This window comes from Bos mutus, chromosome 23, assembly GCF_027580195.1.
Source record: "Bos mutus isolate GX-2022 chromosome 23, NWIPB_WYAK_1.1, whole genome shotgun sequence".
NCBI lineage: Eukaryota > Metazoa > Chordata > Mammalia > Artiodactyla > Bovidae > Bos > Bos mutus.
The window spans coordinates 22933800-22957458 of record NC_091639.1 but is presented as its reverse complement, the minus strand read 5'-3'; the positions used below and the strand labels follow the sequence as shown (position 1 = coordinate 22957458).

The 23659-nt window shown below is 55.6% G+C and overlaps 1 protein-coding gene across 1 annotated transcript; it reads right to left on the bottom strand.

Annotated features, from left to right (window-relative positions):
• Positions 1 to 5286: 5286 nt before the first annotated feature.
• On the bottom strand, positions 5287 to 22692 carry DDR1 (discoidin domain receptor tyrosine kinase 1). The gene is given in 19 exon segments (XM_070360721.1): positions 5287 to 6280; positions 6393 to 6542; positions 7088 to 7322; positions 7771 to 7986; positions 8153 to 8280; positions 8439 to 8683; positions 9725 to 9835; positions 10601 to 10714; positions 10717 to 10765; positions 11566 to 11717; positions 11838 to 11933; positions 12824 to 13070; positions 13181 to 13367; positions 13865 to 13973; positions 14238 to 14385; positions 15725 to 15953; positions 16166 to 16268; positions 16359 to 16485; positions 22674 to 22692. Coding segments are annotated over 18 exon segments (2745 nt in total). The 5' UTR covers positions 16444 to 16485; positions 22674 to 22692; the 3' UTR covers positions 5287 to 6139.
• Between the last annotated feature and the right edge of the window lie 967 nt (positions 22693 to 23659).

Sequence of the window (23659 nt, the reverse complement as noted above, 5' to 3'; positions counted from 1 at the left end):
ATTACTCCTTGGAAGGAAAGTTATGACCAACCTAGACAGCATATTAAAAAACAGAGACATTACTTTGCCAACAAAGGTCCATCTAGTCAAGGCTATGGTTTTTCCAGGAGTCATATATGGATGTGAGAGTTGGACTATAAAGAAGGCTGAGCACCAAAGAATTGATGCTTTTGAACTGTGGTGTTGGATAAGACTCTTGAGAGTCCCTTGGACTGCAAGGAGATCCAACCAGTCCATCCTAAAGGAGATCAGTCCTGGGTGATCATTGGAAGGACTGATGTTGAAGCTGAAACTCCAATACTTTGGCCATCTGATATGAAGAGCTGACTCATTTGAAAAGACCCTGATGCTGGGGAAGATTGAAGACAGGAGGAGAAGGGGACGACAGAGAATGAGATGGTTGGATGGCATCACCGAGTCAATGGATGTGAATTTGGGTAAACTCTGGGAGTTGGTGATGGACAGGGAGGCCTGGTGTGCTGCAGTTCATGGGGTCACAAAGAGTCGGACACGACTGAGCGACTGAACTGAACTGAACTGAATTGATAATCTGGGAAAAAATGGTTGATAAAATAGCCAAAATACAAAGAGCACTTATCTCTCAAAAGCAGTAAGAAAAAGAAACAATATAATAGAAATACTAAGAAATAACAGATGGTAAATGCAATAAACACAAGTGCCTTGTAACCAAATGAAGAAACTCTCAAAAGTGATTCTTTGTGACCCCATGGACTATACAGTCCATGGAATTCTCCAGGCCAGAATACTGGAGTGGGTAGCCTTTCCCTTCTGCAGGGGATCTTCCCAACCCAAGGATCAAACCCAGGTCTCCCGCATTGCAGGCAGATTCTTTACCAGGTGAGCCACCAGGGAAGTCCAAGAAACTCTCACCTTCACTCTTAATTGAAAGTGAAAGTGAAGTCACTCAGTCTTGTCCGACTCTTTGCAACCGTATGGACTGTAGCCCCCAGGCTCCTCCGTCCATGGGATTTTCCAGGCAAGAATACTGGAGTGGGTTGCCATTTCCTTCTCCAGGGGATCTTCCCAACTCAGGGATCAAATTCAGGTCTCCCTCCTTGCAGGCAGACTCTTTACTGTCTGAGCCACAAGGGAATTCACTGTTAATTAAGGAAAAGTCAATTAAATAAATAATGTCCAGTTAGCAATGATAGTAATAATGACAACCTCACTGTTGGTTCAGTATACATGAGCACTTGACCATATTCATAATACTTTTGTGGAAAGTTGACATAGGCATACCCTTCTAAGGGTAATTTGGCAGTATATACCAATGGTTTTAATGATTATCCTTTGACCTAGCAACTCCCCGTTAGGAAGGTAGCACACTGAAATTCTCCGACATGTGTAGAGAGATATACATGCAAAGATGTTTACTAAACTGTGTTTGTTGTTGTAGCCTAAAAACATTGGAAACAGCCCAAATGTTTATCACTGGGAACTGGTTAGATAAAATGTGGGTAGTTGAAATATAGGATACCAGGCAACACTTGCAGAGGAGGTCACTGTGTCCTGGCCTGAACTGTGGACCACCTATAATGACAGAGAGAAAAGTAGATTACAAAGTGGCACACCTACTCCAGTGTGCATTTACGTGTGTGTAAAACTGAAATAGGCCATATACTTCATTTTAATCAGAACAAGCAAGGGGAGCTGGGTGGACTGGATCATGGTTCCCTACATTACATGTAGGGAAAACTAAGTCTGCACTGTCCAGAACAGGAGCTGCTAGTCACCTGTGGCTCTTTAAATTAACTAAAATAAAATTTTTAATTCAGTTTCTCAGTCACATTAGCAGCATTTCAAATAATAGCTGCATGTAGCTAGCAGCTACCTATTAGATGGTGCAGTTGTAGACCTTGATCACAGAGTTCTCTTGGAGAGTCCTGCTTTAAGGGATGCAAGGGGTCCGATGTCCAGCTGAGCACAGTCTGAGTTCCTAGAACTGGTCTTCAGGAGGAAAATCAGCCTGGGCTCCTTGGAGCTGCGATTATGGAAAGAGCTCCCTGACTAGGGCTATCCACTCTGTGTATGAAAACTTCCTATGATGGGTAATGGAGAGCTCATGTCTTTTCCCCCTCAGGTGACCTGGAGAGAAGGAACAGAGCCAGGAGCTGACAGGCTGTTCGCCATCAGTTTTTCTGTTTCCCAGCTGTGCTACCCTGGGCATATTGCTAACCTAACAGAGGTTTTTCTTCTCTGCAAAATGGCAATAACTACTTCCTATGTTGAATTAACTAAGATATAAAACTCCAGAAAAACATCTACTTCTGCTTCATTGACTATGCTAATGCCTTTGTGTGGATCATAACAAATTGTGGAAAATTCTTAAAGAGATGGGAATACCAGACCACCTGACCTGCCTCCTAAGAAACCTGTACATAGGTCAAGAAGCAAGAGTTAGAACTGGCTGTGGAACAATGAACTGGTTCCAAATTGGGGAAGGAGTACATCAAGGCTGTATATTGTCACCCTGCTTATTTAACTTATATGCAGAGTACATCATTTGAAATGCTGGGCTGGATGGAGCACAAGCTAGAATCAAGACTGCCGGGAGAAATACCAATAACCTCAGATATGCAGATAATACAACCCTTATGGCAGAAAGTGAAGAGGAACTAAAGAGCCTCTTGATGAAAGTGAAAGAGGAAAGTGAAAAAGCTGGCTCAAAATTCAACATATAAAAAACGAAGATCATGGCATCTGGTCCATTATTTCATGGCAAATAGATGGGGAAACAATAGAAACAGTGACAGATTTTATTTTCTTGGGCTCCAAAATCACTGCAGATGGTGACTGCAGCCATAAAATTAAAAAATGCTTGCTCCTTGCAAGAAAAGCTATAACCAACCTAGATAGCATATTAAAAAGCAGAGACATTGCTTTGCCAACAAAGGTTCATCTAGTCAAAGCTATGGTTTTTCCAGTAGTCATGTATGGATATGAGAGTTGGACCATAAAGAAGGCTGAGTGTCGAAGAATTGATGCTTTTGAACTGTGGTGTTGGAGAAGACTCTTGAGAGTCCCTTGGACTGCAAGGATATCAAATCAGTCAATCCTAAAGGAGATTAGTCCTGAATATTCATTGGAAGGACTGATGTTGAAGCTGAAACTCCAATACTTTGGCCACCTGATGTGAAGAGCCAACTTACCAGAAAAGACCCTTATGCTGGGAAAGATTGAAGGCAGAAGAAGGGGACGACAGAGGATGAGATGGTTGGATGGCATCACTACTCAATGGACATGAATTTGAGCAAACTCTGGGAAATAGTGAAAGGACAAAGAAGTCTGACGTGCTGCAGTCCACGGGGTGGCAAAGAGTTGGACACAACTGAGCAATTGAACAACAGCCTGGCACATAGAGGGTGCTCAGTAAGTAGCATTGTCATTATTTTCTAAAAAATAACTAAAAACATGTAAATTCATACCTGTAGTGCTACAAAGGAGTCATGTGCTCTGAGAGCATCAAGAGGGGATTTGACCTGGTTGGGCAAGTCAGGGAAGGTTACTGAAGGACAAGCAGGAGTTAACAAGGCAAAAACACCAGGGAAGTATGTTCCAGATGGAGGAACAGCAAGCTGCAAATGCCATGTGGCAGGAAGGACTGTGTCCATTGGAGGGACTGAAAGAAGGCCAGTAGTGCACAAAGTAGGGGTAGGGGAGCAAACTTGCCCAAAATTTTGTTCTATTTTGAGGTCCATGGGGAGCCATTAAAGGGTTTGGAATAAAGGAGTGGGTTTAGATTTGCATGCCTAAAGATCACACTGGCTTAAACAAACCAGAGAGGAACAGAAACAGATCCTGGGAGATTACTGCAGTGGTCCAGGCAAGACGGAGGTAGCATGTGTCCCGATGGGGATGGAAACAGAAATGATATATTTAAGGGGAATTGGGGAAGCAAAGGCAACAGAGCTTCTTGGTAGACTGGACTTGGGAGATGAGAGTAGGGGAAAAGGGGTGTAAGGATGATCCCCAGGTTTTGGTCTTGTGCAGCTCTCAGAAAACCACAGACAAGCAGCAGGTTTGAACCTGCTGAGACTTAAATTCAAATGAACTCAAGGTGATTGCATAGGTGTAGAGCTTAAGACTTACAAGGTCAGAGGTTTGGGAGTTCTTCATTCTGTCAGTGCTTATCTTAAATTGTGGGTCATAGTGATCTGACCTGTGTAGTTTCCAGCAGGTCTCAGATCTGTGACCTGGAACCCCAAGGGCCTATTAATACAACCTAAATTATCTTTATTGTCACTCCATTATCCAGTTAACTCATTTTGTGAATGTCATCAACTGAGACCCAGTGTCTTTATTTCACATGAACTGCCATCAAGATGGGTCTGCCTTTTACAATATTTACAGTGAATATTTTGTTTTCATTCCAACCAAATTTGAACTCTTTGTTAAACATTTTCCTGGTGGCTGTGGCTCATTCTTCCAGGCCTCTGGGATCATTTATGCTCTTGGTTTGGCTCTCAAATAGTTCACACCTGTTGGGTTATTTGCACACTTGATCAGTCTAATCCAGGGATTCTCTACTTGTGGCTTCCAGACCCAGGGATCTAAGATGTGGGAGGGTTTCCTAGAATCTCGGCAAGAAAAAAATTACACCTCTATTTTTATTATCCTCTAACTGAAACTTAGCATTTCCTCCAAGTATGACTGAGCAAAAGCCCCAGTATATTAGCAGTACCTGTGACTTGTCACTGATAGACACCATGGCTATTTTCCTTTCCCACTACAGCTGTAGAAATCTCAGAATATCATTTATGCTCATTACTTTTTTGAAAATGTCAGTAATTATTATACCTGCTGCTAGGTCTTCTTCTTAAGTATTTTTTAAAGCAGCATACATTACTGTATCTTTTATTAACATTTTGGTCAACTTTCAATTGCTTTCCTGTTTTATATACATGTAGTCATAATTGTATATGTGTATATATATTACATATATGTATGTACATATATATGTAATGTTTTTTAAACAGGTTTTAAAACATAATTCTGAGGAAGAATCAGTAGACCTCTCCAGACTGCCAAAGGGGTCCATGGGTCAGCCTCCCTCTAGGCTTCCTGCAGACCTCCATGTTCATGTGGGACCTTAGGTCCCACAGGCAAGGGTCTGGCTTTTGAAGAAACAGAACACTCTGCTGGGCAAAACACGTTAGGAAATGGAATGGGGAGAAGAAGGACAAAAGGGGGGAAGGAAGAAAGGAAATGGGTTGTGGGGGAGCGGGAGGCAAATTTTGACAAAACCCCAAGAAGCCCACTCGCAGCTGTGGAAAACTCAACCTTTATTATTACCTGCCTAGTGCAGGGGATTAAAATAGCATTGAGCTAGATCCATATATTAGTGTAAAAATCTGTGTCTCTCCCCCCCCAAAATGTACAAACCCCAAGTGATTATAGAAAAACCAATGTGGCAGCTACGATAGAGATGTCCAACCCCAGGGCCACAGGCCGTTGCTCTCTGTTTCCCCGCTAATCCCAATACTTATTCCACAGAAACATACAGGCTTGGAGAAGTTCTAGCTACAACACGGCAGGTGGGAGGTGGGGAGGCAGAAGGGTGGGGGTAGGGATCACCCCCAAGTCCAGTGTTTCAGAGGATGGAGGAGGGAAAGGCCAAAGCTGAGGGCAATTCCAGGAGGAGATACAAGGGAACCCCCTTCTCCCTTTCTTGTCCTCCTCACTTCCCAAATTCTCAGCCAGTGGGGTCCAGTGTGTGACGGAAAGAGAGAGGCTGGGGGCAGCAGCCTTCTCTCCAGGTACCAGTGTTGTCCAGTGGGGCCCAGGTGCGCCAGTGGGCCAGGTCCAGTGTCTGCCCTATATCTTCTCCCAGCCTCCCCAAGGGATGGCTCAAGGAGGTCAGAGAGGATCCCATCCACAGGGCCAGCTGGGTGGGCGGCAGGGGCTTCTAGGAGAGGAGCAGGAAGGAGGCATGAGAGCATGTCCGGGGAAGGGAGGGCATCAGCTCCCTGGCAGGCCCAGCCCACCTTCAGCCACACTGCCTCTCAGAGGTGAAGGGAGGTCAGGAGGGAGAATGGAGTGGGGGTGCCGTAAGCTCCTCTTGTTTAGTGCCACTAGCCTCCCCTGAATCCCCCCGATGGGGGCGGCTGGGTGTTGTGAGTCACACTGTGTTGACCGCATCTTCTGCCAGGAACCGATGCAACTGGGAAAAGGGTGGTCGCTGCTCAGGCTCCCGGCTCCAGCACCGGAGCATCAGCTCATACAGGCTCAGCGGGCAGGCCGGGGGCCGGGACAGGTACACCTGCATTGTGGCAGCATGGATGAAAGGCAGGCAAATGGTCTTTAGTCCCTAAGATGACAGGCTCTGGCCCTTCTGGCCCCTCGGACCCATCTTCCCTCCCCTTTGCTCTCACCTGCCGGCCCTGGTCCCGGAAGAACTCCCCTGCATTCTCGATGACTTGCTCATCAGTGAGCTGTCCAAAGGGCTGGGCCCTGCAGAGCATCAGCACCTCCCATAAGGTGACCCCAAAGGCCCACACGTCACTGGCGGTTGTGAACTTCCCCTGGTGTGTGGTAAGGCAACAGAGGCAGAGAAAGCCATCAGATGACAGAGACCCTCCTCCTCTCCCCACTGGGACCCTGTCCACTCAGCATCACCACCCACCCCACTCACTCCCTCCCCGCCGACACTCCACCCTCCTTAGCTGGCCCTCTTTCCCACAAAGCCCACTCCTCTCCCTGGCTCTGCCTTCCTTCTGCTGCTCTAGTCCTCGCCTCACCTCTTCCCGTTTCTATCCATCTTTCTTTCCATTTTCTGGTCCTGATTCCCAATCTGTCTCTAGCTTCTTTATCTTCCTTTCTCTCTGCTACCCTGACTCCATCTCTCATACTCGATCTTGGCTCCTGGACTGCTCCCCATCACACCATAACTCCCTCTTCCTCAAGTCCCTTGAGACCTTGTAGAACATTAGCCCAAACTTTCACTTTAGTGATGAGGAAGACTGCAGTCCAGGGAAGGCAGGTGACTGAATGAGATCCCAGGGCTCCGAGTGGCAGTCAGTGCTGCCCCAGCCTCCCCTCCCTGCCCACCTCTGTAAGGGCCTCTCACCATAAGGATGCACTCCCAGGCCATCCACCGGATGGGCAGCACCGCCCGGCCCTGCACGCGGTAATAGTCCCCAGCGTAGAGGTTCCGGCTCATGCCAAAGTCGGCGATTTTGATGGTGAAATTTTCCCCAACCAGGCAGTTCCTCGTGGCCAAGTCCCGATGCACAAAGTTGAGTGTGGCCAGATAGCGCATGCCCGAGGCGATCTGGGCCGCCACGTGCAGCAGCATCGGGTAGCTGGGTACGGGAGCCGACAACAGAGGGTCATGGGGCAGCCCTAGACCCGTGCCTACCTCACAGATTGCTGGGAGATGAAGGAGAGCCCGCTTCCCATGACTGGGTTCTCCCTCCTCCTGGGGCAGAGATGGAAAGTCCAGGTGGAGGCCCACTCAACCTTTCTCTATGCTCATCTGACCCCAAAGAGATACCATGTTTATTATGCTCCCGTCTGCACTCAGGGGCAGAGAGAGAGTGAGGGAGAGAGAGCACAGGGCAGTTCCTGACCTGCACCACCCTCACTGTCGTCATCTCTGGCCTTCCTGCCCCTCGAGTTCCAGATGAACACGGCCACGTGTGTCTCATCCCAGGCCCCCTCCTGGAACCTTGCCTGTCTGCCCACCCCGTGCTTCCCCTTTCCCTCTAAGCTGGGGCGAGGGGAGCAGGTGAGACCCCCTTGTGTGTGTACCTGATGGTGGGCCCCTGGGCCGCCTCCCCATCCCCGGGCCCCTCCGTCGCCTTGTCCTCTAGCTGGTGGGCACTGAGGAACTGGTTGAGGTCGCCGTTCTCCATGTAATCGGTTATCATGCAGAGCGGGTCGTCCTGCACACACACACCCAGCAGCCGGATGATGTTTGGGTCCTTCAGCCTCGACATGATCTTCACCTCCTTCAGGAAGTCATTCCTGGAGAAGCAGGGAGAAGGTGGCAGGTCACCGAGGGGCTGCCTGCAGTTTCTAATCTAGCACCCCCGCACCCTGCTCACTAGCCCCAGCCACTCTCCCCACTCTTCCAGGTTTCTCTCAATCACTTCTCACTCTTCACCTTCCAGACGCCATCCCTGGTCCTCACCTGGCATTCTTGGTGGCATCCGGCCGTAGGATCTTGACCGCTACCAACAAAGGGTGTCCCTTGCGCACACTGAGGGGGAAGTCAAGACTGACTAGATCCTGAGGGCTCTCTACCTCACACAGGTGCACCTAGAGGAAGAAGGCGATTTGCTAGGAGCCTCGAGCTTCACCAAGGTGACAGGGCCAACTGGAACAACACAGCCACGGAGGACAGGCTGCTGGCCAAGGGGAGGCCTGGCTGTGGCGTGCAGCCCCACTACCGACGGCTGGAAAGGAATCCTACTTACCTCCCCAAACTGGCCCTCGCCAAGCTTCTCCTTGAAGCGGAGCCTTGACCGAGGGAAATCCACTCTGGGGGGCCCATCCCCAGCCGCCCCTGGGGGCAGCGCGGGCACAGCATAGGTGTTGCCCCCGGTGACGCCCTGCAGGGTGACAATGTCAGCCTCGGCATAATGGGGGACGCTGTTCTGGGGAGGTGGGGGCAGAAGCGGGGCACCTGGCTTCTCAGGCTCCATATAGTCCCCACTGCAGGCTGGAGGGGTGAGGGAAAGAAGACAGAAAGAGGCATCAAGAACAGCCCCTGAGAGCCAAGGTTCTCCACATCCCCCGCCGCCCAGAGGCCCCATCCCCTGCCTCTCAGGTGGGCGAGAGATGGGGCCTACCCTCCACCTCCTGGTATTCCACCCAGCAGCCTCAAAACAGAGGAGGCGCTGGCACGGGATAAGAGCTGCTAGAGAGCTTTCAAGGCAGTGGAAATGGATAAGCAAAGAAGGTCATGAACTCATGTTCTCTAGGGATCCTAGCACAGTCCAGGACCATGAAAAAGTCTTGGCTGAAAGTGGAATTCCTCTACCCACCACTAGAAGGATGGTCCCAGCCATCTGGTGACTCTCCAATTTCCAAACCCTTGTCCCACTCACCACCGGCCACTGCCATTCACGTTGCTGGGCTACCCCCTGCTTTCATCCTTTCATCCTCTCTGCCATGGTTACCCAAACCCTCCCTGGCCCAACACACCAAGCTCAGAGACAAGGAGAGACAGGGGCACATGGAGGGAGAAAACAGTGCCTCCCAGCCCGCACAACATGGAATCTACAGACAGGAGAGGAAGCAGAGCTGTCCCCGCTTAGCCCTGGGGAAGAGGCGACAAGAAGGCAACACAGGGGAGAGGAGGAGCAGACGGAAGGGCGGGGGCGGGAGCAGAGAGAGGACACATTGGGGAGAGGGCCTCCTTGCGGCTCTAGAGAGGGGAGAGTGAAGGGGGGCTTACAGAGAGCCTGGAGCCACCGCAGCATCCTCCTCTCTGGCTCTGGGAGCTCAAGAGATGGGCGCGACAGGAGGAGGGGAACCAAGCTGAGAACCAGGGAGCTTTCTACTCCTCAGCTCAAGGGAACGGCCTTAAAAAGGACCAAGCAGCAGAAGAGCACTATGGGCATAAAAGCTTCTTCCTTGGGAGCTCAGGAGAGCAGAAGAGGCCACAGTCGGGAGAGGAGGGAGAGCAAGGTCTGAGGACTTTCTCTGCCCCAGTAGAGGTACCAGGAGCCTGGCAGAGCCTAGGGGTGGAGGGGCTTACCCTGGGTGTTGGTGGGTTTGGCCCAGGCGGGTGTGGGGGGGCCCGGGCCTCGAGGGGGGCGGGCGTAAGTGGCCAGAAGGAGACGGTAGGCCGGATTGGAGAGCAGCAACGCTGTCGGGAGAAGGAGGGGGGGAAACACGGGGAAGGGGTGAGACTCAAGGCTAGACAGAGGGCGGGCGGGGGGAGACAGGGGAAGGGATGAGACTCAAGGCTAGACAGACAGGGAGACACAGAACAGGGCAAGACTAGGGTTGATGAGACCGAATGTACTGAGAGAGACTGTGTAAAACAAGGATCTGGAGGGTGCTGGATAACTGGACGGATAGGTGATGGATGGATGAATAGATGATGAATGGACGGGTAGATGGATGGATGAATGTATGTGGATGGATGGAGAGTGAGTGCATGGATAGATGATGAAAGAACAAACAGATGATGAATGGCTAATGAATGGATGATGGATGGACAAATGGATGCATGAGTATATATGGATCAATGGACAAACAGATGGAAAAATGACAGAATGGATATATAAATACAGATAGACGGACAGAATGAACATGGTGAGTCTAGGAGAGGAGAGGAGCCAGGAAGACACAATGAAAAGACACAACAGAGAAGAGAGTGGGGTGTGTGGGGACACAGTAACAGGATGAGAGCTCTAGGAACTGTGGGAAATTCCGGAGGGAAATTATACACTAGGGACATGAGTAACGTAGAGGGCTGGGACCAGGGACACAGAAATAAAAAAATGAGTTGAAACTGGGAAAGACAGTTTGGTAAAGGAAAAGAAAGGAACGGTAAAGGAGAGAGGAAAGGACACACTAGGAAGACAGGCAGAGGATGGAGGTGGGACTGGAAAAAGGCAGGTCTTACCCGAGCTGTTGGGGACACTGGGAGCAGAGTGGGGTGGATTCCCACGAGGCCGCGGCTCCTGATAAGGGGGTGGCTCTCGGGGGCCTGGGCGGTTGTTGATGAGGATGGTATCCCAGGGACAGAGAGATGAACCGTCAGCTCCTCTTCTAATACCCTACGCTCGGCCTTGTCGTGGGGAACAGGAAACATTAAGCGCAGCTACTGCTCAGCTGTTTGTTAAATGCTCTACACGTGTGCCCTCCTTCAGGCCTCACTACAGGCCTGTATTGTGTCTACTATTACTCCATCTCACCGGCAAAGAAACAGGCTTCAGTGCATTTAAGTCCCACAATGTGGTTCCAACCCAAATCCTACCAGTTCATAACTATCAACTTTAACACGTTATCACCACCACTGGACTCTCGCCCAGAAGATGTGGGCAGGGGTGGTGGTGTGCCCCACTTCTTCCAGTCGCCCCTCTAGCTCCACTTGCCACCTTTTCCCACTGGGCTTCTGCCCCAAGAGGTTGATGTGTGGGCCACATCAGCGGGCTGGGTCTGGGTTGGCCAGAGAGGGTCCCCAGCAGGAGTCTGGAGAACAGGCAGGAAGTGAGATCAGGGAGTTTAGCCTCCCAGCCTCACCCCAAGGGATGGACCCAGGTGAGCCGCCTCCCGGCACCCATGTCCATTGCCTGACTCAGGCGCCCTGTCCACACTCCTCCTAGATTCCTCCTGGGTTCCCGTCACTGCCTCTTCCTCTCACCCACAGGCCCAGGGATGGGGGCAGCACTGCGGTGAGCAGGCCCTAGGAACTGCACTGCTTCTGATTTACATACCCCCTGCCCAAGTCTCTTGATGTGGGCTTCTTACTAAGCCTCCCTCTAATTATTCTCATTCGACTGCACTCTGTGGTCCCTGCTGGACCCCGAACTAACACAGGAGCCCCACTCTCTGCCCCCGCATCCCACCCGTCCCCCCATCGCCCACCTTGCTGAGGAGCCGGCGCCAGTGCAGCCGCCATAGCATGAGGGCAATGATGAGCAGCAGCAGCAGGATGATGGCCACCAGGCAGCCAATGAGGATGGCGGTCGGGCTCCCCTCGGCCTTGGCCACAGGCTGCTGGCCCCTGGGCTCCAGCTCTGGCGGGGGGAGCACAAGGGTCAGGACCATGGGAGACCCCCCACCCATGCTGCGGGGGCCCCAGGGACGACTGGTGGCACAGGACCCACACGCCTTTAAGGGGTCCGAGGGCGGCTCACCCAAGCTGCTGAAGTTTGTGGGAGGGGGGCCGGGTGGCCACCAGGGGGCTGGTGGGAAGGTGCCCCCCAAAGCCAGGGAGGAGTCATTCACAACATCTGGGGAGAAGGGAGAAAAAAGAGGGAGTCAGATAAGGGGGCAACCAAAGGGAGGCACACATGCACGAGAGCCAGGAATGACCTGCTGTTTGGTTAGAAGCAGGAGCAGGGCTTCCCTGGTGGCTCAGCAGTAAAGAATCCACCTGCAATGCAGGAGACCAGGGTTTGATCCCTGGGTCAGGAAGATCCACTGGAGAAGGGAATGGCAACCCACTCCAGTATTCTTGCCTAGGAAATCCCATGGACAGAGGAGCCTGGTGGGCTGCAGTCCACGGGGTCTCAAAAGAGACACGACTGAACAACTAAACAACAGGCAGCGGGGCTGATACTCAGTGTATGCAGCAACCCACTGGGAAGGGTGGTAGAATAGGATCCTGGAGGGTTGTGGCTGTGGTAGGTGTTAACCTTTTAGTTGCTGGATTGTGGGGAGAAGCTGGACTCAGGGGGAGCCCAGGGTGGGGCTCAGGAGGCTCAGAGAAGAGGCTACTTCTCAAACAGCACAGAATATTTCAATATTTTAACAACCACAGTCATACTGCTCACCATCAGTCAAGAGTGAGGAGCTCATAAAGGAAAGACTGAGATAGGCAGGGAGAAATGGGGAAGAGGGGTTCAAATTAGTTAGGGCCCCCTGCTGGGTTCAATCCCTTGGTTGGGAAGATCCCTAGAGAAGAAGATGGCAACCCACTCCAGTGTTCTTGCCTGGAGAATCCCATGGACAGAGGAGCCTGGTGGGCTACAGTCCAAGGGGTCGCAAGGAGTCAGACTCGACTGGGTGACTAAGCACAGCCCTGCTTGGAAAGGCTTGTTGCTGCCAAGAATGACTATTTGGGGTCACTACGGGTTAGCAATCCCAGGGGCCTGGAACTGGGCAGAGACCAGGGGCTTACCGGAAATGAAGGAGATTTCGCTGAAGAGTAGCCAGGGCCCCGCAAAGAGAAAGCGGCATTGCAGGAAGCGGCCCATGCGGCCGCCCAGGGGCACTGACACAGTCCGGGCTCTGGGGTCCCCCAGGCTGCCCCCCAGAGCATGGCGCACGGGCTCCCCCTCCCAGGCCATGGCCGGGCCCCTCTTGAAGCGACACTCCACCCCACCGGGCAGGCGGGCTCCCAGCGTGTGCATGTTGTTGCAGTGGACCTGGGGGAAAGGGAGGAGGGACACAAGGTCAAGGCCAGGAGAGCCCAAGCGAGCACCCCGGGGCACCCAGCCTGGTCTCAGAGCCCTTCCTGGGAGCTGGCCGCACCCACCTGCATGGCCTGGAAGGCCCTCAGCCGGTCAAACTCAAACTCCATCTCCACGTAGCCACTGGGGAAGCTGTGGTTGCTCCAGCCCACATAGTCGTAGCCCGGCCAGACCCGTAGCTCCTGGCTCTTCCTAAAGTCATCCAGCCCCACCACACCATCTGCCAGTTGGCCCAGCCCTCCATACTGCAGCCTGGCAAGCAGGGGGCCGAGGAAGAAGAGGTTGGAAGAGAAGAAAGTGTCACCTGTCTGGGTGCTCTACAGCCCTGCTTCCCAGTGATCTGGCCAGCCTGGCCCAGCAACCCCCTCACCCTCGCCCCAGCCTCACACAGCTCTCTCTTCTCCACACCCGGGGAGGAGGGTGGGGTGGAGCACCTTGCAGTCACATGTTACACAAAGGCTCCGCCTCTAAGGGACACCGCTCAACCCACAATGTGTGTATTTACTGTGACGATTTACAATGGAGCTAAGTGTCTTCGCCTTTTCCTAATTCGCACCAAGTATCACATGAGCTAGTGGTCACCCTGCTACCCCTCAATCCTGGTCCTATCCCTGGAGGCCCCACCCAAGCCATGCCTCTCTGCAGTTCCGCCCTCTCCCTGCCCAGACAGCTAACCACACCCCTGCCCCACCCACCCCATCCACCCTCCCACCCCAGGCTCCGTGTCCTGCGGGGCCCGCTTCTTTCACCCGCCAACAGTGTGCGTGGTATATCCATCGTAGGTGGAGTCATTGAGGTGCACGGCCTCAGATAAGTACATCGTCTGCCCCACAGGGGCCGTGTAAGACAGGAGTCCATCTGGGGTGGGGGTAGGAGGGGCGTTAGGGGCACAGAACCTCTAGCCTCCCTCCCCCACCCCTGTGTCAGGCTTGGGTGGGTTTCAGGCCCCTCTCTCAAGTGCTGCCATAGGCCACTGGCATGGCAGAGGCAATGCTTGCCTGTCCCCTCCTCACTCATAGGGACAGCTTCCCAACAGGAGAGAGGATCCTGGACGCCTCGCTCCCCTGTCCCCGCTCCCCCATCCCCAGGACAGGAATGAATTCTTGGGGTCTGAACACTCACCCTTCCAGAGGCAGCCATAGAGCTCCACCCGCAGACACACGCTCATGACCCGGTCTGCCCGGGGATAGAAGCGAACCAGTCGGGCCACCATGGGGGGCCCAAGGTCCTTCAGCACCACTCCCCCAGGATCCTCATTACCTAAGATCACCTGTGGGCCAGGACATGGGATAGATGAGAGAAGAAGGCTCCAGATCAGATCTAACTTCCCAGCCACCAGGGGCTTCCTGGCCCAGCCCATAGTGGTCACAGAGAGACCCACAAAGGGTGGCACCAAGCACCCGGGGCCGTGGGGTACAGCCGGGCCTTCAATAAGTCAAGGGGCTGCAGCAGAGCCCTCTGACACCCCTCCCAGCCGGACCGTCTGTCCTGACCTCCAGCGTCAGCTCTCCCATCCCTTCCTTGCCTGGCTCTGCTCATCCTGTTGTGCCCAGATTCCACCCAGGCCCTCGCAGCTCTGCACCCCTGCTCTGGCTTCCCTCTTCCGTCACCCCAATCCCTCTGTTCACTCAGCAGCCACTGGCTGAGCACTTACTCTGCACCAGCCAGGCACAGCCTCTAGGGGGTGAGCATCCATCCCTCCCCTGTAGAGTCCAAGAGGAGAGGCAGCTCTACAAGCAAGAGGCAGCAGGAGGTGGGGAGTCCAAAAAGGCTCTGAGGAGGTGATATCTTGGGGGAGAACTGAATGGAGGGAGGAAAGCCTGGGCACAGCTGGGGAGAGAGAGCTTTCCAGGCACAGAGACTTGCAAGTGAAGGTATCTTGAGACTGTGGGGTGAGCCCTAGAATGTTCCAGGAACAGCAAGAAAATCAGCATGGCCTGTATGAACAGGGAGAGGACTAAGGGGTGTGGACAAGAGCCAGCCTGGGCTGAGCTTCTGCACCCAGGAGGGAGCTCAGCTTTTGTGCTGGCGGGGAGGAAAGCCAGCAGAGGGAGTGAGCCAGGCCTGAGGCATCTGCTTGGCATTTTCTCAGGCACCCTGGATGTAGCCTCCAGGTGGAGATGACTTCAGGAAAGAAAGAAGCAAGGAGAGCCATTTGGAGACTATTGCATTCGTCTAAGCAGGGGATGGTGGGGCCTGGCCTGGGGCAGTGGAGATGGACGTGCTAAGAAGTGAGCAGATTTCAGGAAATATCATGGAGGCAGAACAGACTTGCCTTTGCTGATGCTTTAAAGTAGGAGGTGGAAAGAAAAGAGGAATCAGGGATAGCATCTTAGCTTACAGTGGTACCATTTCCTGAGTTAGAGAATGCTGGAGGTGGAGGAGGTTTGGGGTGGGAATGGGGATCAAGTTCAACCTGAGAAGTTTATGGTAAGTTTGAGAAGCCTATTACACATCTAGGTGGGAAGTGGTCAGGTTTGCAACACTTGATGGAGCTCAGGGGAGATGCCCAGGCTAGAGAGGGCACACACTGCAGAGTCATTAGTGTACAGCACACAGCTGGGGCACAGAGGGGACCTAGACTTCCGGGGCTATCCCCCCAGCCTCACCTCCTGGCCCCAGCGGTCCCTCCAGTCCATCCAGCGGTGGCCGTCCCGGGAGTAACGCAGTCGGTAGCTGGGAGAGAACTCCTTGCCCAGGCCCCCTGCGTGCCGTCCCTGGGTGCCTACCAGTGCCACCAGGTGCAGCCGCCGCAGGTCCACCTGGAGGTATTCCTCCTCCTTGGGGAACACCGGCCCTGCAGGGCACCAGGCGCCATCTCCGTCGCTGCTTTCAAGCCTGGGAGGGGGCAGGAGGTCACAGGGGATACCTGGCCCTAGGTCTGCCTCTGTCTCCAGTATTTAATCCCCACCCAGACACTTGAAACTGGGCCGGGGGGTTGCCATTGGCATTGGCCCTCTCAGAAGCCTCTTGACTTGGTCAGAGGGCTGGAAGCACAAGCAGCAGCCCCAGGGGTTGCCCTCCGGGACAGCCCCAGGTGTGCCAGGTACCTGCTGTGGCGAGCGGCGGTGGAGTCTGACCAGGAGCTGGAGGCAGAGATGTCACCATCTGGGATGGTCCGGTCCTGCATGCCCAGGGCATAGCGGCACTTGGCTGGGTGAACACAGGCATATGGAGGGTCAAGGCCACCGACTCAGTCTCCCAAGCCCCATCCATCAGGGACCCAACAGCCAGTCTCCTCACCAGGGTCAAAATGTCCCTTCATGTCAGCATCTCCAGTTGCCACCAAGAGCAGCAGCAGTAGAAATGAAAGGGCCCCTGGTCCCATTGCTCCAGATCCCTTGGGCCTATGGGGGCGGGGGCAGCATCTCTGCAAGGGACATAAGGGTGGGGGGAAGGTTAGTGTAAGGGCAATCAGGGAGACTGGCTCACGGCCAACAGCATGGGAGAGACAGAATGGATTGCTCTGGGGATAATTGGAGCAAAATGACCACAACAGTCGCTGTTTAACAGCATCAGCAGTATTTTTAGAATGCTCCCCATGTGCCAGACACAGAGCTAAATGCTGGTTTCCCTCCCCACTTAGGAGATCAGAATTCTCAAACAAGTGGGGGATCCCAGCACTTCCCAATCGCAGTGCCCGCCACAGCCATGCTGGCCCCTGACCCAGCAGCTTCAGCAACACCTGGGTGCTTGGCGAAATGCAGACTCTCAGACCCAAACAATCAGAATCTGCATTTTAATGCAATCCCCAGGTGACCTGTGCCTGTTACAGCTCAAGAATCCTGGGTCTTCCTCACTGGGCCCCAGGCAGCTTGCCCCACCCCACCCCTGAAAACCATTTCAACTACAATTCCTTATGAACCCAGGTACCTACCCTCCCCAGCCTCAGTCCCAGGCCCAGAGCCAGACCAAATTATCTTGACCTGTCTTCTTCCCAGCAGAGGTCAGCACTCAGTTCTCCAGGCTGTGGAATTCTTTGGGACTCCTAGTGCCACCCCTCCGACCTTTACCCTCTCTGCCATCAGGTCCCCTCTGCCTGCTCTGCCTTCCCTTCCTAAGATCTTGACATCCTATTCCCCCAGTTCCAGTTTCTGAAGAGGGCTGCCTCAGAAGGAAGAGCCCAGGGCAGAGGGAAAGGCTGAGTTGCCTTGGAGATGAGGGCGGTTCTAAAGACAGGGAAGCCAGGTCACCCCAGGAGGTAGGAGGAGTGGGGGGACACTCCCCCATCCCTTTGTCCTCCTCCAGCTGCTCCCACAATGCTCTAGGGCAGGAATGTAAGAGGCAGCTGAGACCCCCACAGCTCTGCTGCAGCAGCAGCTGAGGGGCTACTGAGTTGTGGGGGGACCCAGCTATCAAAAGAGAGCTGGAACCAGAAGCATCACACCTGGTCCCTTGGGGGTCAGGGAGCCAACACCCAGAGCAGACTGCCGGAGCCCCAGGCAGGCAGCCTGGCGTTCCTGGGTGCTGCTCTCCACCCCCCACCTCCCCAGGGAACAGCGGGGCCCTTGTTCCCCTGAGTAACCTTCATGCCTACCCCAGATGAGTCATCGCAGCCAGACGGAGCAAGCAAGAGGAGCCTGGGGCAGAGATACAAAGACAGGCAGAGGAAAGAAGGCAGGGGGAGACAGGGCGAGAAACACAAAGCAAGAGGTAAACAGAGCAGGCTTCGAAGCGCAGGGCACGGAGCCAAGCGGAGAAATGCACAGAGGCGTCTGGGGCAATCTGTTCTCTGACACCCTGTCACCCCACTTCTCTCCACTGGGTCAGAAGCACCAAGGACAGGCCCAGAAGACCTTTCCCAACCTCATCACAACCAATTACAAGTCAGGGGCTGGAACACTCTGCTGCAAGCCCATCACCCTCTTCTCCCAACCCCCAACCCCGACTCCAGACAACACCCACAGAGCTCTGTACACACACACACACACATACACACGTGGTCACTCAAACTTAGAGAGCCAGATGTAAACACTGGGGTTAGATGTAGGGTACACGCACACACATACACAAACCTCTGTCTCACAGACTTCCAGAGAGTCTCATAAATCCATTACATACATAGACATCCCCCAACCCGGGGCAACACAGACACTTGTGCACACATCAGCTCCATCCACACCTCTGCATTCTTTCAAGTCCACTTAGTGACTAGCCATCCTCCGACACCTGTGAACCTGACATGATAGACATGTTCCTATGATCAGAGGACAGTGTGAGACACACACACTCGGGTCCCTGGGCACAGGATCCCAAGTGAACTGGAGCCCACCCACTAATACTCAAGGTGACCATAAGGAAGTCAAGAGAGTGGGGAACAGAAGGAAACTTGGGTGGCTGGAGTGACGATAAGAAAAGCCATTTCTCTGCTTTCCCATAGGCTCAGCTTTCACCTGTCTCCACTGTACCACTCAATTCTGGGCACACCTATGTGCCAAAAGCAACAGTGAGTCTGGCTGGGGGTGGAGGTGCTGGAAAGGAATGTCCACCAGCAGGGGACCTGTAGGGTGAAGGCTGGAGAGGAGGGAGTAGGGGAGGGACACTGAGGATGGTGCTCACTGGGCAATGACAGTATCTCCTGGCAGAACCAGCTGACCATCCAGCCTGAATGAGCGCCTGTCGCTGGCAGGTTAGGGTGTCAGGCCCTCTCTCTGCTGGCCTGAGGCCAGGCTGCCCAACTGGGAGCTGGCTGGGTGAGCAGGCTTAACAGTGAGTAGATGCCCGCAGAGACTGGCCCAGTGGGAGGACAGGCCCACTTCTCCAGGAAGTTGGGAGATGATGGGGGGCGGGGGGAACATATGAACACCTGTTTTCCTGGGGTGCAGTTCCTTCCAGACTGAGTTAGGGGGTCCTTCCTCAAGACTGGAACACACTTTCTAGGAGGTCAGGGGTCCCCCCACTCCCCCGGCCCCCCGCCCGCATTTTCCGAGCAGTAAGCCAGAGCGCTGGGGAGGCGGGCAGGGACTGACTTAGCAACGCTGGACAACCAAGTCCAGCCCGGGAACGTCCTGCCTCCCGCCCAGGCCCTCATCCTTGGGCCACCGTACGCCCCCGGAGTCCCGGGCCGCCGCCCTCGCCCCTCCACCCAGCCGGGGTCCTCCCGCCGCTCTCCCTACCTCTCATCGCTCTTCGCCGCAGACCCGGGCGTCCGACCCCGAAGCGGGGCCTCCTCGGCGGCGGCGGCGGCGGCGGCGGCGGGGCGCGGGGAGGGGGAGGCGGAGGGAGCCAAGAGCCGGGAGCGCGAGGCGCCGGCGGGGCTCGGGTGTCGGGAGGCGGCTCCCGCGAGCAGCTGTCGGGGGCCTGTTCCGGGGAGAGGAGCCAGGGCTGGGGCGGCTCGAGCCCAGGCGCCGCCTCCCCCTCCCCGCTCCCCCGCTCCGCCGGCTCTCCGCGCGCCCGGGCCGCGGCCCTCCCTTCCCCCGCCCGGGCCGGACCGTCCCCGCCTGCCGCTCCCACGCCCGGCGCCGCCCTCCGGGCCCCGCGCTCCCCTCCGCCCCGCCACGCCCACCCGCATTCCCCCGCGCGCCGCGGCCTCCCCCAGGTAACCAGCTCGGCTCGCCCACCCCTCTCCACCCGCCCACGGCCCACCCCCCGGAGCCCCACAAAGGAGGATCGCCGCAGCGAGGGCCAGCTGTGGACCGCTCAGGGCCTCCCTCTCTCCCTGCCCCCACGACGGGATGGCCCCCCGTTCCACCCACCCACCCCCCTTTTCTGGGCTCAGTTCCTAGAGAGGGAGGTGAAGGGGAGCAGCCCCAGGGCACAGGGAAGGAGCGCGTTCCCACAGGCCCGGCGCTGCGCCGGAGTTTGAATGGGGGAAGGGAGCGGGGCTCACCTGTCCAACCCGGCCTCCTAGACCTACTCTTTTCACATCACCAGGCTCGGCTTCTCTCTGACCGCTCTGAGTCTCCGGTCCTCTACACCCAGCCCAGCCTGAGGGCTGGCTCCTCCTCTCCCAGCCCCTTCCTCGACTTCCACCCTCCAGTTCCCCGCCATAAGCCAGCAAGGCCCTTCCCAGTCTCTCTCAAGGACCTTAGCGTCCAGACTCCGAGGCCCTGGTTCCCCTGGCTACCTGCTCAAAGCCTCGGCGTCCTCCTCAGGGCAGGGCCCCCTCAGGCCCAGGCAGCTCTGACCCTGGTGGGGTCGGAAGGTCTGATCGCTGGCAAGGACAGGCCTGGACAGGTGAGCGGCGGGGGTGAGGAGGAGGACAGAAAGGCAAAGAGAAAATCACACAGTCAAAAAGGAGCGGTATAGAGAAGTTGGGTGCCAAGAGACGAGTAAACAGATCCAGTGTGAGAGAAAGAGCAGAGAGCTGCTGGGTGAGGTGGGCAGGACACAAGAGCTGTGCGGGGAGGTGTTCCACCCCATTCAGGGGCTACCAGGGGCCCACCACCTCTCTCCACACCCCACACCTGCCAATCACCTGCAGGGTAGGGTGGGGCCTCACGCCACTGCAGATCTCTGCCCCATTGCACCTCACAGCAGGTAGATAGAAACTCACCCTACGTGCAGACCCAGACAACAGTCCCAAGAAAGAAACACGACGTCCCGGATAAGTACACAAGGGCACTACCAGGAAGAGATGGGCCCTTGGGAGAGGCGAAGGCACACATGGGCACGTACTGCAACCCCGGGTCAACCCACAAACCTTCGGGAACCCCAACTGCTAAGGGACTCACTAACAAACAGTCCCGTAGAATTGCCTCTCCGTCCCCTCCCACCAAAGCCCCAGGTTCCCCCAGCGTACTTTCCCCCTCCGGAGTCGGCCGCAGGGGAATCTGGGCCCGGAGAGGCAGGGCCGGGGGTGGGGCCCGCCGGGGGTGGGGCCAAGGTTTCCCGGGTAACCTCACCTGGGTGGACTCTCGGCCCCTCCTTCCCGGGGCTGTTGCTCCCGGGAAGCCCCGGGCGGGCAGCCGGGCTGAACTGCCGCCAGATCCCTCAGGGAAGGAGCCACAGCCCTCACACCCCAGTGGGACATTCCACACCCCAGGCGCACGCTGACCCTGGCCAGGTGGCATGGCGGTGCCAGACCGAGGAGTCCACTGCAGAGAGTCAAAGAAACCATAGACTCCTGAAACCCTTGCTCCCTCTTGTCCCCCAGGAGACATTCCTAGTTGGTGATGCCCACCTCATCCCAGCCCAGAGCTAAAGGAGTGGGAGGGATGCGGGACTGGGGCCCAGTGGAGTCAAGTGACAGCGGAGAGGGGGCTGGAGCCGGCTGGAATGCAAGGCTCTGAGCCGAGACTCTCAGGGGCCAGAGAGGGAAGTCCCTGCCATCCAGGCCCCCAGAGTGTACCCAAGACCGAGTGTATCCACACACCTAGTGTATCCACACAGCCGTCGGTGGTCCCCAGAGCCCGCCCACGTCTCCTGAATCACTCCCAACTCCAGTAGGCCCCCATGTCCTCCTGAGCCCCCAGAGGACCCTCTCACCCTCCTCCCTCCATCCTTCCATTCTGGGCTTCCCTCCCCTTCAAGCCAATGGCCTCCTGCTGCCCAGGAAAGCGGAGGAACAGCTGGGGAAAATGTGAGGAGAAGCACGTAGGAGAGAGCAGCTCTGGCCTGAAGACCACCGGGCCACTACAGGGAAGCCCAGCAGGACCAGTGAGAGACAGGATGGGCCCTCCACACAAGTCGCTGTCCCCTTCCTGGGAGAGGCAGCTGCCTCTGGGACAAGCAGGCTGGGTCAGCAGCTGGGGAGAGCGAGAATCCTCTGGGGGTGGGGGCAGGGTGAGGGGGTGGAGAAGGCCCCGGGTGTGAGAGCTTGATGCCAGCAAGTCCACTTGGGAAACTGAGGCCCGAGAGGAGGAGGAAGAGATGATGTAGCACAGGGAGAAAGATGAGACAGAGCTCAGCTGTGGGCAGCCTGGGGGATGGAGAGAGATGAGGCCACAGTGAGAGAACTCTGAGAGCAGGGGATAAACTAGGCTGTGGTAGAGGGGAACTGGGGATCAGAGAGAGGAAAGGGAGAATGAAGACAGAGGGTGCATAGCAGAAGATGGGAAGACCAAGACCGGAATTTGGGGAGAAGGGCTGGGCAAGCGAGAGAACTGGAGTGGAGGCAGGAAAGGGTGAGAGGGATGCTCAGAGAGGAGGACAGAGAAAAGAGGGGGCCTCAAAAGGGGAGCAGATACACCAAGGGGAAAAAAGGCGGCTGGAACCCAGAGATGGGAGAAGAGGAAGATGGAAAGATAGGGATTGAAAGGAAGGGACCTGGGAGAAGAGAAGAGTAAGGGGCTGAAATGGAAAGGGAAAACTAAGGGACAGACCAGGGGCTCAGGGGCCCCAATTCCAAAGGTTGAAGTGAATCTGCCTCTGGGTGTCAGGGCACGAGGGTCCCAGAACTCCCCTTGGAAACAGCCTAGCCCTAGCCCATCTGCCACACCTCGGCCCCAACTCTGTTCTCCATCCTTTCCCTCCTCCCCACCCCGTGGGCTCGGCCGCACTCCCCTCCTCCCACTACACCTCCAGCCTGGACTGCCCGGTCCCTCCCTGAGAAGGGAGGCCCCAGCGCCAGTCCCCACTCCTGCCCTCCCGGTTGGGCTCTGGCTTCCTCCCTCTCACCTCCAGCTCAGGGTTCTCCTGGGTCGCAGTCCCCCCCTGCCTCAGGGCTTTGGGGTTCCGGCTCTGGGGCTGCCAAGGCCGCCTGGCTTTGTCCGCCCATCCGGAGCCCCAGGAGCAGCTGCCCGGGCCAGCTGCGGCAGGCTTCGATGTGACCATGGCAACCCAGCCCGCTCCCCTCGCCGAGCCTCCCGGCCCCCGCAGAGAGGGAGGGAGCAGCCAGGCCGGGGAGAAAGGGAGGGGAGGCCGAGGACTGTGGACCGCAGGGACCACAGACAAAGACCCCAGACAAAGGGAGGCGAAGGGAGGCCACGAGGCAGCGAGGGAGAAAGCAGCCACGGCAGCCTGAGGCTGAGAGCTTAGGCAACAGGCATACGTCCTGCTGAAGGGGAGAATCCAGGCAAGACAGACAGACAGACAGAGGTGCGAGAAGAGATTAACAGTGGTCCATCCAAGGCCGCCTCCTGGGTCCCTAGCAATTCATTTCCTTCCCTCAGGAATTCTCTCTTCCCTTCTGGGGAGAACGAGAATACCAGCATCCTAGTTGGCTACCCCCAAAGTATTATACGGTGAGTGTCCCCACCAGTTACACCAAAGCATAAGAAGCACCCAGGCCCTATAGGCACATTCAGGTTTTCAAGAACAATCCCACTTTCAGACATATTCTGACCAATCATCTTTGAAGTACAAACATCAACATCAGTCAACATGTACTCTTGACCTGTAAAATATGCTCCCCAAAGCCAAAGGGGCCTGATTAGGCCTGGAGGGAGTAGAGCCAGAAGGGAGCAGTGATGAGGTCTCACGTGAGAGAAAGCAAAGTACCAAAAGGGAAGGAGAGAAAGCCAGGCTTTGCTGCTGAGAAGCAAGGATCCAAACTGCCATCTGCCATCTAGCTCCTCTGGCTGAGTCCTACAGCCTCCCAGTCTCCTCATCAGAAAGATGGCATTAAGTACCCACTCCCAGGGTCTGCTGGGATGATAATGTGG